Source organism: Takifugu flavidus, chromosome 11 (genome assembly GCF_003711565.1).
Source record: "Takifugu flavidus isolate HTHZ2018 chromosome 11, ASM371156v2, whole genome shotgun sequence".
Taxonomy (NCBI): domain Eukaryota; kingdom Metazoa; phylum Chordata; class Actinopteri; order Tetraodontiformes; family Tetraodontidae; genus Takifugu; species Takifugu flavidus.
The window spans coordinates 12,274,788-12,289,756 of record NC_079530.1 but is presented as its reverse complement, the minus strand read 5'-3'; the positions used below and the strand labels follow the sequence as shown (position 1 = coordinate 12,289,756).

The window sequence follows — 14,969 nt, the reverse complement described above, 5'->3', positions numbered from 1 at the left end:
GCGTCTGACGGCGTTTATCTCCTCTACGCGGAGCCCTGCGAGCCAACAACTTTCTCACTTGACAGAATGGAGAGGAGCTGACGCACCGGAATTTAGCGGTTCACTTTCTTCATCGCGCCTTTCCTCATGCCATCACTGCCCACAGGCGGCGGAGCACCTTGGAGAGATAAGTGAGAGACACTTGAAGAACAGTTTGACCAGCGAGGAGCCCCCCAAAAAATCCTCAATATTTTCCCTTTCGTCTAGGCTTTTGGGCGCGTTATTACGCATGATGCGCAAAGGAATGGCGTCTCTTCGTAGCCAAAGACACGGATTACAAAAACTTTTTTATGTTTGTTTCTCAGTTTCCGTGGTTTATTCTTACAACATAGCCCTGGAACATCCTTTGGTGTTCCGAGGACCAACGTCTAGTTTTTTTGGCTATTCTGTTCTGGAGCATTACCACGACAACACGCGCTGGTGAGTCCTATTTCCTAATGTCAATGATGCAATTTTCAAGTATTTAATGACCCCCCATCTGATCCCTAAGATGTAAAACAAGTTAATGGGCATGAACTGATGTTTCCTTCTGGAAATAGCCTCGTTTTTTCTGTTCAAAGTTTGAGATGTTGCGCAGATCAACAGTGCGCCGTGCCTCCATCCTCTCCGCTCTCCTCATGTCTGCAGGGTCATAGTCGGGGCTCCGAGGGCAAACTCGACCTTCAGCAGCTCTGCACGCTCCCCCGGAGCCGTCTACAAGTGTCGAATCCGCAGCAACCCGGAGCGACGCTGCACAGAGATGGATCTGGGGAGAGGTCGGTCACCGCACGACACGAGCGCGACGTGTAACCCAAACCTCCGCAGCCACACGTTTGCCCACACTTTGACGGATACATTTCATACTTCACCTTAAAATATCCGCTCAGGCCCTGCAGAAACACACACGCTCAACTTCTCTTTCCTCCTCTGCTCAAACTCCCCCAAGCATCTGTTTTGTTTTATCAGAATAAGGCAGCCTTATAGTCCTCCCAACAGTGCCGCGGTTGTTCTTTTAGCCCCCGTCCTGCTTTATGGCTCAATATGGTGACCTGTTAAAAACAGGGGTCTCTGTGTGAAGAGCTCCATAAATATTTTGAAATATGATTTATGCTCCTGCTCATAATTTCCAAGCATGTGACGTGAGACGTGAGACACACACACACACACACACACACACACACACACACACATGGGGCAGACCTCCTTTCTTGTGGTGAAGGAGAGAAAGCCGCGGCCTCCGAGCACGGCTCTGGTATTAACCTCTGTGGTCAGTCAGTGTGTCACTGAGGAGGGAAAAAAAAGTCCCGCTCATCAGAGCGAGCGCGTCCTGCTCGATGCTCAATGAAGCACACGTGCCGGAGGGGCTGAGCTCTGAGGGGCCTCGGGGAACACACAACACACCGACACAGCCAGAGGAACACACACTCGCATGCCTTTGTGCTGAATCAGTTGTCTTCAGGGAGAAGGGGAATAAAACTTGGGGATGGGGGTCAGCTATATTTAGACTGAAATGGAAGATTTACAAACGTTGTGGCCCTTCTGCCTGATTTACGGGCTTTACAAACGGCTCTGGGGTTTGTTGACAGCATGAGACAGCAGTCTGATTTAGACATAGACAGGCTGTTTGAGCGTCTCGTGAATGACCTTTATTTATGTTTTTCTGTTGTTGTTGTGAATTTGAGATTTTGTCTTAAACTCACACGTTAAGCGATAAATCCCAGAGCTGAATTACACTGACAATAGCTGACGGGCGACGCGTCGCTCGTTCCAAGACGTCCTGTGGTCCGGTGACTCAGCGTCTGCTTACTGCTCTCATTGTCTCAGGAAACAAGCCGAGGGAGTCGTGTGGGAAGACGTGCCAGGGGGACAGAGACGACGAGTGGATGGGGGTCAGCCTGGCCCGCCAGGACAAAGGTGACGGCAGAGTACTGGTGAGTTTAGGGAGAGGGTGCGGCAGCCCAGTTATCATGTTGTCCTATGCAAACCACCTTTCCCCTGATGCAACCGTGCCGAGGTCAGCGTCACAATCGCGCCACGCCGTCTCCGCTCATTTAAACATCCTCTGCTTCCAGCCCGGGTTGTAAGTCTGCACTGAACCTACAGTAAATGATGATTTCTTTGGACTCAGAAGTGCTCGGAAACTGCGGTGAAATCACATAATAATGCGAAACATTTGGCTGTAAGGTGGTGGACGAGTCAGCGGCGCAGCTCTGCCGTTGGGCCTGTGAGTTTGAGCCATGTTTACAAAATCGGGCGAGGGATTCGGAAAAATAGATCAGCTAGCGGCGCTAATCTCGGAGGTGCTTGACTGGGTATTTGCACTGAGATCAGAGGGCAGCTGGCAGAGTTTGTTTAGGCTCCGGCCCCTGCGCGGTGGTCCAAGGACGGCCTTTCATTAAACGTTAACCACCGCGTTCAGGGGAACTCGTGCTAGAGGCAGCTCCAACTCTCCTGACGTGAGAATGCATTTGACTACCTGTTGATAATCCTCCCGCTTCCTCTGGCAGTCAAAGAAACCCTCCCATCCGCTGACATCCATCTCACAGTTTGGGCCCGGTAAAAATGGCCCGCTCCTTTCAATATGTTCGCCTTTGATCCGAAATTTTTAATACCTCCCTGGAATGTCTTGGCGTTGATTTGCAAACTATTTCCTTTGGCCCCGGGCGTCAGTCAGGCCGTCTAACATTTCAGGCAAATTGAAGCTGACAGCCTTGGGAATCTCACACTTGCTGGCTAACCAGACGGGGTTTGTGATAAAATAAAGGTGCCGGCTCTCCGAAACCACATATGCTGTGACCCTTTATAGTCCTGATGTTTATTCTTCTTTATATTTCATTGCCACAGGCTCACGTTTCTCTGCAACAGCGAGGATCTCTTCAGCATTTCTTCTTCACTGCCGTTTGGGAACACCAAAGCGGCACGCCGCAACCATTAAAACCCTATCTGCTGCTTCATTAGAGCTCGCCAGCTGCCGCGCCGGGTCCATTTGCGATTGTTATGTCGACTGATTGATCTATTTTCAAAGAATCCGTGGAGGGCGAGAGATTAACTCGCTATTGTTGCCGCGCTTGGCCGAGCTGTCCTTTGGAACACAAGTGTTTCTCAACATAGCAGCGCGGACCCAGGCAGTCATCTGATGCTGCTGTCTGTGTGTGTGTGTGTGTGTGTGTGTGTGTGTGTGTGTGTGTGTTCACATTTATTACATGCTGAGTACCAAAATCCTCATTCTACTCACAAAGTGGGGCCAATATTCTGGCCCCCACAACTGGTTGATTTGTTGAGGGCTGGTTGAGGGTTAAGACGTGGTTTTAATGTTGAGGTTAGAATTAGTTTTAGGTTTAAGGGTGAGTTGGGATGTGAGGGGGCTGAGCGATGCAGTATATCTGTGTATGTGTTGAAGGTTGAAACACTGAAGTAAACCCAGAGGTCCCTCAGATCTCCAGGGGAGCCACAGGCGCCCCCCCACCCCGTGATCTAAATTGTTACCACGTTCACACCTTCGTGCTGGTCCGCTGAACTTCAGCTCCTCCTGCTGACTGCAGTTGCTCTCACAAACTTTTGACTCCAAACTCTGGAGGTTCACGTGCTGCGCGCTAACCTGCCGCCTGCCGCTCCCAGTTGTCGGGCACCAGCTGAGACATTCACACCCGGGCCGTGGCCGAGGTTACGGACGGGCCTTAAATCCTCTTTCTCATTGGCGATTATCATTTGACAGCCGTGGAGACCCGCTGACTCCAGTGCAGATTGCGAGGGGATTAAACTATCTGCCGGGCGAATATCATCTGCCTGCTGTCAGGGCGGCTTGTGTTTACAGAGGGAACACGTGTCTCACCTCTGTCTCTCTTCTCTGTTCCCCTCCCGCAGGCCTGCGCCCACCGCTGGAAAAATGTCTACTACGACTCGGAGCTGATTCTCCCTCACGGATACTGCTCCATCATTCCTGCCACCCTTCAGGGCAGAACAAAGCCACTCATCCCCTGTTATGAAGGTACAGTGAAGGCACCACGGTGGGCAGTTACAGCACCTCATGGGCTCGGCCTTCCCCACCAGAGGCAATAAACCCATTAATTGAAGTCCGAATGAAGACACCAGAGCTCATTATTGAGTTTCCACAACTGAAATCTGCAAACAGCTTTCAAATATCGAGGTTTTGAATGGAAATCGTGGCATCTTTGATGGGCTGTTGGCTTATTGGCGGTTCGCCGTCTCATCTTTAGCGACACATCCCATCATCAGGGGGATGTTAGCACTGGCCATAGCGCTGAGCTGAAATTGCTGGTCTGCCTGAGCAGAGCCAGCTCCGCTTTGGACTCGTCTTGTTTGCGTCTTGTGTCCAATAATCATCCTGTCATCCATCAGAAGTGTCTCGGGAAGACCGAAAACCTCAGGCTTTGTCTGCTTTTACTCGTGTGTGGTTCCATTTTCTCATGGCTTGTGACCCGAGTTGGCGGCACCGTCAGAGGGAAGCACCTGACATCTGCTTCTGAGCTCTGATTGGTTTCCTGGCAGGCTGAGCCCCGAAGCGTGAGAGCTCCCCCTTTATCAGCACGAGCTCTTCAGCGGGTGCCCAGTTGCTAAACCAACCGTGAACGCGTTATCGCAGCGTGTTGTTAATGACCCAAAGCATCACAGAGTATTTCTTATATCCCAACTTCGCTCACAGGTCAGAATTTCACTTCCTTCCGAACTGCCAGGCAGACGTTGCTGGGGACCAAACATGCGCTGCATTTTCTGTAGATCCAAACTCAATATTTTCTGTAACTGGAGCTCATAGTGAGGCTCCCACCCCCTGACGTATATCCAGCTTCCCAGTCGTATGTAGCACTTCACCCCTTCTCTGCACCCAGACATCCCTCATGGAAGGGTCCGGGGCTTTGACTAGCTCCATATGGAATGTGTGTGTGGAGGGGGGATCTGGTAAATGTTGGCTCAGGCACACAGTGAAATAATTTGTGGTTTATTTTTTTCTTATAGACTATAAGCAGAAGTATGGGGAGGAACACGGATCATGCCAAGCTGGGATAGCAGGAGTCTTCATGGAGGTCAGTACCAGCCCTTGTTCGCTCGTACACGGTCGTCTGTTGTTTAAACTGATCCCCACATTAGTCCCGGATGTGATTCAGATTAATTACTGTTCATATTGTCACACCTCCATCCCGTGAAAGAGCGCCTTTCATTGCCCCCCAAATCCTAATGGGATGGCCTGCAGAGGCGTTGCCTGCGCCGTGAAGGGGATCCTCTGTCTGATTAAAGAAGGCAAATCATATGGAACATCAGTTTTCTCCCCCCAGCCAAACATGCGTGTTTGCATTGAGCGGCCAGCGCTGGCCTGACGAGCAGCTGATAACAATTAGCTTATGTTTCCAGCGTTTGCTCGCTGGCGTGGTTCCTTTTTTCAATAGATGCGCTGCTGCTTTTGTCGTCGCCCTCGCTCGCACATTATAGCTCATTTTACGTGAATTTGATGACGTTCCGGGTTGAACCTTAAATACGCTGCCTGCATGCAGCAGGAAACGCACATCCTGCTGTACGTCCCTTCGAGAGCGTGCAGAGGTGTCACAGATGTTTAACGGAGATCATTTCTCATTACCGGCCACATTTGTGCACTGAAACCGACTCAAAGACTCTTTTGAAAGTATTCAAGGCTGTTAGGGAGCATTGGGTCAGAACTGAGTGTGACAAAATGTTCGATATAAAAGCCGGAAATAGCTGCAGAGATCTTCTCCTTTCGCCATTGCATGCGCTGCCTTCACTGACATCATGTGAACCCCAACGGCAGAGAAGACTTTTGGCTTCAAAAACGAAAACAGGAAGTTAGAACTGAGCCTGCTGTGAAAGCAAAGATAAGATCAGCCCCCCACAGTAAAAGTGAGGCTGTCCTTGTCGTCCTGCCGAACACCCCCGTCTATGAGGAGGAATGCAAGGAATTCAAAGGAACGATGTCCAACTGTGGGAGTCTGTCCCCGTCTGCACCGCGGTGCTGACGCCTGGTGCTGCCCAGATGTTCCACAGCGCAGGGCAGCAGGAGTCGACACCGCTGAGTAGACCTCTGCAGGGCTGCTGCGTTTGTTTGACTTCTCAGAGGAACCCCCCCCGGTGCCGATAAGAGTGTTGAATCAGGAACGGCCCTTCAGCCCTCTCTGCTCCACTTCAGAGCAGAAACGCCGTGAACAAATGTTCTGCAGCTGTCACTTTTTCCTCCAAATACCTCGTCGCGTCACAGACAAAACGTTCTCCAGACCCACCCTCTGGTGGTGTGGCAGCGATAGCAGGAACCAGCCTGGTTCTGCCTGGTTCTGCGGGCCCGTCTCGGTTCCTCTTATCAGCGATAGAAAAGGTGACTCAACCATAAGTGTGTGTTTGTGTGTGTGTGGGGTTCGTTTTCAGGAGCTGGTGGTGATGGGGGCCCCGGGCTCCTACTACTGGACCGGGACCATCAAGGTGTACAACCTGACCTCTGACTCCTTCTACAGTCCGAACAAAGAGAACGTGGACTCGCACAGATACAGCTACCTAGGTAACCAGCTGTTTTAGCCTGTTTCATGCTAGCGGCTGTTTAGTGGGTGTGACTTAAGCGTCCGTCGTGGTCATTGTGCGTCTGCAGGTTACGCCGTGGCCGCCGGGCACTTCTCCGCGCCCAACGTGATCGACATAGCAGCGGGGGCGCCGCAGCACAGCGGCAGCGGCAAAGTACGGTCGGCACCTTTGGTCTCGCGTCCAGATGTTATCTCCCACTACAGCGGCGTCTTTCTCTCCCGACAGGTTTACATCTTCAAAATCGACGGCTCGTCGTTGGTGAAGAGTTTCCAAGCCTCAGGGAAAATGGTGAGAGCGCGACTTTGGTCTTCTGTTCCAGTTTATTTCCCTTTTAATGCCCAGAACGGCTCCTCGAGGTCAAAGCGGCAACGAGCGGACGCCGAAGTTGTCAGATTTATTGACTGTACCTAAATCTCCATTCAGCCTAAATAAAAAGGGAGCCAGGGTCACTTTGAAATGCTTTGTGAATTGTCTGTCAGTTACATGAACCGCACTGCTGTGTTCTGACCCGTTACTCTGTGCCTTGGCTTGGTTCCAGATGGGCTCTTACTTTGGCTCCTCATTGTGTGCAGTTGATCTGAACCAGGACGGCCTGTCCGACCTGCTGGTGGGGGCTCCCATGCACAGCCAGCTGCGGGACGAGGGCCAGGTGACCGTGTATCTCAGCATAGGCAACGTGAGTGACACCTGCGGGACCGCGGCGCCCCGCCAGCTGCAGGGTTCTTTAGTGCAGCCTCGCGTTCTGTTATCGTAATTTCAGAACCCAAATTGAGATTAGAGCGGTTTTGTCAGAGGTTTAAGCGTCTGTGGCAGCTGGATGGTTTGAGTAAAGGAACCACAGGAACAGAACACGTCTCAGCGGCTGTCACGTTGTGAATCTCCTTCCTGTTTCACACCTGAACCGTCGCGCTTCTGCTTGCGGTTTTCAGGGGGTGATGGAGGAAAGCGCCGTTCTGAGCGGCGACAACGCCTTCAACGCGCACTTTGGCGAGTGCATCGCCGCCATCGGGGACATCGACGACGACGGATTTCAAGGTCAGGCCGCGATGTCCTCACGCCGAGGTTCATGTGCCGCGTCACTGCTCACCTAAAACACAATCCAGCTGTTGCCAACGTTTCTCTGGATGCGCTTTCCTCGAGTCTCTGCCAGCTCGATGCTGTTTCGTGTTATTAAAACAACGATGGAAGCCAAAAACTTCGTAGCGTGCTCCGATTATGACAAATGAGCATATAAAAGGTTTTCTACCCTGAACTTTGATCAGTGCAGATGTTTAAAGTGTAAAATCAGGCAGCATTTTGCAAGCTTATGACAAAGAAATAAATAAGTTTCCTAACCTGTGGGTCAGAACTTCTGTAAATCACAACAAAAATCCACCCAGATTATTTATGTGTTCGGAGAAGAAAGAGCAAGATTCTGCAACAAACCATGCGTATTTTGGTTCCCTTTGCTCCCATTCTTATCTTTGTTTGGCCACTGGAATTCCACATCTGGACGTTGTGTCCGGGAGTCACAAGCAGCCTGATTATGGTCAAAGTTCAGGAGCGGTTTACAGGACCACACTCGGAGTCCAACAGGCTTCGGTCCATTAAACGCAAATCACATGTAATAACGTCGAGCGTTTTTGAGCCCAAATTGTGAGACGATACGCCCAAGTTTCGAGTGTGTGGTTCAACAGAGAAGCTGTCCTGGCGCAACACACGGAAGGAGCCACTTATTGTGTAACATTTGAAGAAGAAGTCCTTTTTCTGTCATTTCCGCATGTTGTTCAAGTATTTTTAGATTATTAAAAGAAGGTTTTCACTTGGGCCTGGTGTGGAAAAGCTATGAGGAGTCATTGTTTGAGCCCACACTTTACAGTTTCCACCCTCACACGACTTTTTATGGGCACTAACAGCACTTAATTGTCTATTAGGAGTTTTACTGTAACAGTTTGTTTCCAGGCACGGGGCAGCAGAGAGTCAACACGTTTCTGAGGGGTTTTTGTGTGCAGAAATGAAGCCACGTTCGCTTTCATCAACCATTTTAATCGTCTCTGTGCTCAGATGTTGCCATAGGAGCACCCAAAGAGGACGACTACGGAGGGGCCGTTTACATCTACCACGGAGACGCCTCGGGAATCATCAGCACCTACTCAATGGTGAGTTAGCTTAGCATAGTTTTAGCACCTTTGGTATGAGCGTAACTCTGGAGCCTTCCAGCTGCCCGCAGAGTGCAAACATTTATCATAAATCTGTGAGTCCTTGATGGAAAACCAACTCAGATGAAAGAGAAACCACACAAAGCCCATTTTTCTTCCCACACGTGCACCGTCTGAAGGCTGGTATCATCTGTTGCAGAAGCTGACTGGGCGCAGTGTGAACCCTGGTCTCCAGATGTTTGGCCAGTCGATCTCAGGCAACGTTGACATGGATGGCAACGGATACGCAGGTCCAGTCAGAGCTTGCTGAGTTTTGCTGCAGCATGGGTGCAACACACTCGTGATGGAGGCATTTTGTTTACAGCATTCCAGAGTTGACACTCAGACGTTGACAGCCTCGTGGCTTAAGTCCTCTGTGTCTTCTACATCTGCATTATCCCTGCCAGCCCATGCTGATCTTCTATGTGATGTGTGTTTGGGGTTTCAGACGTCACCGTGGGGGCGTTCATGGCGGACAGCGTGGTGCTGCTCAGGTGAGTCCGTCTCCTGGAGGGTGTCTGGTTTGTTAGCTAACGGCCGGTCTGTTAACACCCAGCGTCTGTTCCAGGACCCGGCCTGTCGTCACCGTGGACGTGTCCATCTTCCTGCCCGCCTCCATCAACATCACGGTGCCGCAGTGCCACGAGGGCCTCCAGAACACCAACTGCTTCAACGTGACCGTCTGCATGCGTTTCCGGGGAAGGCAGCTGCCGGGGCAGATAGGTGAGGCTCATTAGCTGTGGAACATCCAGTTCCTAGAGCAGTTCTGCTTTCTACTTCTGTGAAGAACTTTGAAAAGTACCTTGTTTATTAGCAATCCTTTGTTGTCAAGCTGAGGCGTTGACGCTCACGTGTAGCTGTAATGGGATAAAGAGGGTTCGCAGGAACGAAGACGAGCAACCGGCTAACAGAAATGCCTTTTCAGGCCGCTAAATCTTTTTAAATCAACACCCATGTTGCGTAAGCATCCGGTTTATCTGCTTCGCATCACAGTCGTGTTAATGCCGTGATGGATAAGCTGGACCTCAAATTTCCCCCACGTGTCTGCAGTTACAGTAATTAAGATCATGCTAGCTGTGCTTCACGTAGACGATCTTTTAATTGTGTTTTTGATGAGCGAAGGATTCAAGAGAGAGCAGAAAAACAGCTCTGATTCAAGGAAAACTCATTGGTTGTTTTAAAAAAAGGTTATGGAGGAAAAACACGTCGCAGCCAAGACACAAAGGTGACGGAGACATGAACAAAGCAAGGAACATTCCATCTTTGAAGGCCCATCTGCTCTCCAAATTACACAAATCTAGCAAAAGTGGAAGCACAGAGATCCTTTGTAATCCCGTTACATAATCCCCCAGATGACCTTTGGTGGTCACCTCGAGGAGGCCAGGTGATATATTTGCCTTAAAATCCTTTAAAATCTGAGAGTTAACGACTCTCCAGTTTCTATTCTTTCATAAATATTTGACTTTTTCTGAATAAACTGAGCAGAGGCATCAGCCTGGCTCTACACCTGTGCACAGGTCAGACTCTCGGACTCAGACGTCATCCAGAGTAACGGAGCTGGGTGTGTCATTAACGGGTCCAGTTGGCGCTCCCTGCTCTGCTAACGGGCTCTTGGGCGCGGTGTCTGGTGCCGTCCTGTTCCAGTGTTTGGGCGCGGCCATTCGCAGCCCCCCCCCCCTCCTTCAGGGGGGCGAGGTGCTGTTGTTACGTAATGATTGCATCCTGGCTCTCAGGAATAAAGCCTCTCTGTTTCACCGCCTGGCAAACGCCATGGAAAGTGCGAACCTCCCCGTGCCTCATGGCCTTCACTCTGTTGGACGGAGGAAACGGGCCGCGGTCCAACTGGGGTGTGTTCGCCACGACACACCGAGACGGATTCATTGACGGGAAGGAGTCTTAAATGGGGCGTGCGGCACACGTTTCTCCCGGAAATGACGGCGGAGTTTGACTGAATAGGCGTAAAGTCCCTCGCTAAAACAGGGCTGGAGCCAGTGGAAAGGTCCCGTTCAAACGTTTGGGTTCTGTTCCACCGACTGGAAAATTCATTTCCTTTTTTTGTTCATTCATCCTAAAGCTCAAACTATAAAAACTCTGAAGTTATGCTAAAGTTCATGTCGTCCGAATCGTGTCCAACGTGTTCTGACTGAAAAAGAACCCATTCAGTCTCCCTTTAACGACATTTGGACTAAAATCAAACACTTAAAAAGTTCATCAAGCACGTGTCCTGTATTAAAAAGGGGGGGAACTCACGTGCAACAATGTTCCCGACTGTTCAGAGCTGCTGTACAACCTGACAGCTGACGTGGAGAAGCGGCAGAAGAACCAGCCCTCTCGAGCCTTCTTCACTCAGAACGGATCCCAGATCAGCCAGGTGAGCCAGCAGCTCAGGCTGGACATCAACAGGGAGGAGTGCCAGCGCTACACCGCCTACGTGAAGGTAAAGTCGCTGTTTTTCCCGCCATCCTCCGCTCGACCTCGACGGCTCGGACGCTGTTATTGACCCTCGCTCGCGTGCTGTTTTTCTTTCTTATCTATTTATGTCGTTTTCAGTTGGAGCAACAAAGTTTGACCACTAAAGTTTAGACAGACGAGCCACAAAAAACAATGAGAATGTCACCGCGTCTCCTGGCGCTCGTGAGCGCGCACGTGCGGGAGCGCTCACGAGCGCCAGGAGACGGTGCCCCGGTGGGGGTTTGTCAGGAATCTCTTCGCCCCCTCCTGCTGAGTCCAGGCACCAACCAGGCAACGGTGGCGCCGCGCTGGTCAAATGTGTGGCTGCAGAAACTGAGAGAAACAGGAAACACAGTCTCCTTTGTCACCAAAATAGTCCCGCCATTGTGCCCCCCCACCCCACCCCACCCCCCCACCGCCCCGGCCGGGGGCCTTCATCCCGAGGGCACCCGTGTTTCAGCTCCTGTAATCCGGGGGTCTGTTAGGGGCTTCTCACCATGGGAGGCTGAGCCGCTGACTGTGGGGGGGGGGGGGCTGCACATGCTAGAAGTTCCCTCACTCATCAACACAGCAGCTCTGCTCCGTGCACGGTGGTGCACGTGATACTCAGCACCTTATCAGAGCTTCTACTCCACACACACATTGATCGAGCGTGATGTTTTTGGGAATATTGACATTAGAGACAGTGAATTATTTGGATGTAAAGGGACGAATGTGTTTTTCCGTGCGGCGTTTTGTACGAACAGGAAGCCGTGTTTTGGTTGGCCAGGCCGAGGTGAGCGTTGCGGCATGTTTTTCCACTCTGTTTCCCGAAATCCATCATTTCAGTGTGGAGGCGGGACCCAGCAAGAGTGGTAAAACCAGAACAGCGAAGGTGCGAGGCCTCAATTACCACCAGTCCCAAAGTGTTAGCAGACTGACAGAGATGGGGTTTTTTGAAAGAAAAGAAAAAAAGAGCTAAAACTGCAGCCTGCTGATGACTTTATGTCCACCGGGAATTTAAAGTCGGGACAGCCGACGCAGGCTGAGGTGAGGTGGCTTCACTCTGGGGGGGGCTCTGGTCCACTCCTCTCCTTTGTCTCGTGTCTGCCCGCATCACCCAGCCCTCCCGTTCCCCAGAAACAGTAAGCTAATGGAAACCAGCTGGCTGCCCAGTCACATCATCCTGGGATTGTGCCCCCCCCCCACTCCCACCTAAAACATACAGTGAAAACACGGGGCTCGTGTCGCGTCAGGGGGCCGGGCCGTTGTGTCAACGAGAGCTGCGCGCTGGCACCGCCGATGGAAAACCCTCACGCTGCTCGAGCTGCGATGGGTGCGAGTGGAGCTATTTTGAGCCGCGTGTTGAGTCTCATGATCGTCTACTCACCAATTTATTGACTTTATAAATTGTACAAACACGTCAAAATGGACCTAATGTTACGAAAAGTCTCATTAAGGAGCAGTTAATGGTGGGTTTAGTGGGTGGAATGTTCATTCAGGAACTGAGCTGGTCCATTTTTCCCCATCTGTAATCAAGTAACCGGTTGGATTGGTTAGTAAATCACATATTCTGGAGAGCTAAAAGCACAGCAGAAGTAGAGCACAGAAGCTAATAGTCCATCTTTCTTTTCAACCGTAATTCCTCTCCGCGGCCTTCGGGTTGATCATTTTAACAATGTTTTTATTGGCAATAAATCACAGCATACCAGTGCTCCAGATGGTCTTTGTTTAGTTATTTTTAGCTAAATAAACGTCATGCAGGCTTTCACGTTAGCTTTTACCTCACAGCTCCCTGCAGAGATGACTGGGCTTGAAACGATCTGAGGTGCTCTGGGTGAGCTGGCATTGAGTCATTTCATAAAAGAACCACAGTCTCCAATAAGAAATTCTTTAGTTTGATGTCTTTTATTAAGCACTTTTGCATGCTATCCCTCTGCGATATGGTTGTGATCACAATAATGTTCCAGTCAGGGCACGAAATAGCTCGAGGGCTTTGAATATCTGTTTCCAGCAACTGGACGTTCGTGTCTATCAAGGGTAGATTCCAATAGACAAACAAGCTAATATTTACAAGATGGATGAGTGAAGTTCAGTCTGATGCAATAAAAATGAGCCCAAGTAAAGTAAAGAAACAGTGAAGAGATCAGTAGCTACAGAATTTCTAGTGTTTTTCACCAGGTGAGATTCCTTTCTGAATTGGTTGGGTCGTGAGGGGACCAGATCAGGGCCCACGTCAACTGGAGATGGATTAAATACTGGTACAAAAGTGTGGAGCAAATGTGGTTGGTTGACAGATTGATGCTGGTATCCACATGCACCGTTAGCGTGGCTAAAAGCAAAAAAAGAAAAGGCAGAGGAAATCATTCCTATCACGTTCCTTAACCCCCTTTGTTCTTGCAAGCAGATGATCTCAGTGTCCATAGATTTAAAGAGCAACAGGTGTAATGTCAACACTGTATTGTCTTTGGAACTGGGGGCGTTCATTATTCACTGGGTAAAGCGCTGTGTGGTTTGTAAGCTAGCTTTTACTGCTCACTTGACTCTGATTTATGACCTCTGTGTAAACCCGCTTTGTTTGATGTCCTGCACTTCTTGTGCAATCGCATTTCTCGGGATGTTTACATCATTTGGCAATTTATCTCCAGCGCACGTGCACATGAGCCTTGAAACCCTGCCAGGGGCCGCTTCCATTTGTGGTCATGAACTGTATTGTGGAGCATCACAGCCTGCAAGGAGGAGCTAAAATAGGCATTTAAAGGCCTTCCTGTAACAGTTGTCTGTTTAATTTAGCCCGTAAAACATCCACTCACTTTCCCCTGGCCTATATTCCACTGAGCCCGTGCCCTATATCTCCTGTCCTCCCAACATTTGCTTGGCACCACCGGAGTATTTAAAGTCCCATCAAGCTTTACTCTGATGACTGCTGCTGTTATTGAATCATCTGCAGGAAGAACATCTATCTGTCAGAGCTAAATGCACTCCGCCAATCAAAGCTCTCATGTGACTGAATGGAAAATTTGAGCGACACAGCGAGGGAGATTTTAGCTTAGCTAATGCTGGAGCTAACAGTGTGCACATCCAGCAGGAACCCGGTTCACTGTTTCATTGCCTCTGTGAATCGAATTAAAAGGAGGTAATGCTTTAACCGTCCTGCATGTCTGCTTGTTAGCATCACGCTGCTCCTCATTCGCATGTTGCTTAGACACATCTGCCAATAGATATTGACCTTCTGAGGACACAGACCAGACTTTTGTTGCCATACGTCACACCGATGGTGATGTGTTGAGAGAAAAGTGGTTCTCAGGAGAAAATTCTGGTTCCCACACTCGCTACGATGAGGCGTCTTGCCTTTTCCTGTGACTGACACCTTATCAGTATTTGCGCGATGTGAATTTACCAGGTCAAAAACAAACACGCGCAGTCATTTCTCTCTTTGGTTGATAGCGGTCCGTTGTCCTCAGACAAACAGGAAACCCTGCAGAGCGTGGCAGGACTTCCTGTCGCCGCATCCCCAAGAAGCCCAAGTGCATCTGGCACCTGTAGAAGCAGAGCCGCTTTGTCTCCATCCACATATACGTTTCACCAGGAGAGCTCCACTCCCATGACGCCGCTCCCCGGTTACCAGGGGCGATACAATGAGAGTGTATAGTGAGAATTTAATCAAATCCAGCTGCCATTTATGACACACGACAGTCAGTGAAGGGTCTATTTACCCACGCAGGGAGAGAAATGGAGTCTAAAATGTCACAGACACTATCTGAAACATTTCCACCAAATGTTCTTTAATAGCGTTTGCTGGATACC

General features: G+C 50.2%; 1 protein-coding gene across 1 annotated transcript in view; it reads left to right on the top strand.

Moving 5' to 3' along the window:
• The first annotated feature begins 32 nt into the window (after nt 1-32).
• Nucleotides 33-14,969, top strand: part of itga9 (integrin, alpha 9) — a 35,214-nt gene continuing 20,277 nt past the window's right edge. Inside the window, exons 1-15 of the mRNA XM_057047010.1 lie at nt 33-459; nt 667-794; nt 1,843-1,949; nt 3,883-4,006; nt 4,993-5,060; nt 6,406-6,535; nt 6,623-6,708; nt 6,781-6,843; nt 7,094-7,231; nt 7,485-7,590; nt 8,599-8,693; nt 8,893-8,983; nt 9,181-9,226; nt 9,301-9,455; nt 11,009-11,169. Coding sequence (XP_056902990.1) covers nt 269-459; nt 667-794; nt 1,843-1,949; nt 3,883-4,006; nt 4,993-5,060; nt 6,406-6,535; nt 6,623-6,708; nt 6,781-6,843; nt 7,094-7,231; nt 7,485-7,590; nt 8,599-8,693; nt 8,893-8,983; nt 9,181-9,226; nt 9,301-9,455; nt 11,009-11,169 — 1,689 coding nt within the window. The 5' untranslated portion in view covers nt 33-268. The remainder of the gene's footprint in view (nt 460-666; nt 795-1,842; nt 1,950-3,882; nt 4,007-4,992; nt 5,061-6,405; nt 6,536-6,622; nt 6,709-6,780; nt 6,844-7,093; nt 7,232-7,484; nt 7,591-8,598; nt 8,694-8,892; nt 8,984-9,180; nt 9,227-9,300; nt 9,456-11,008; nt 11,170-14,969) is intronic.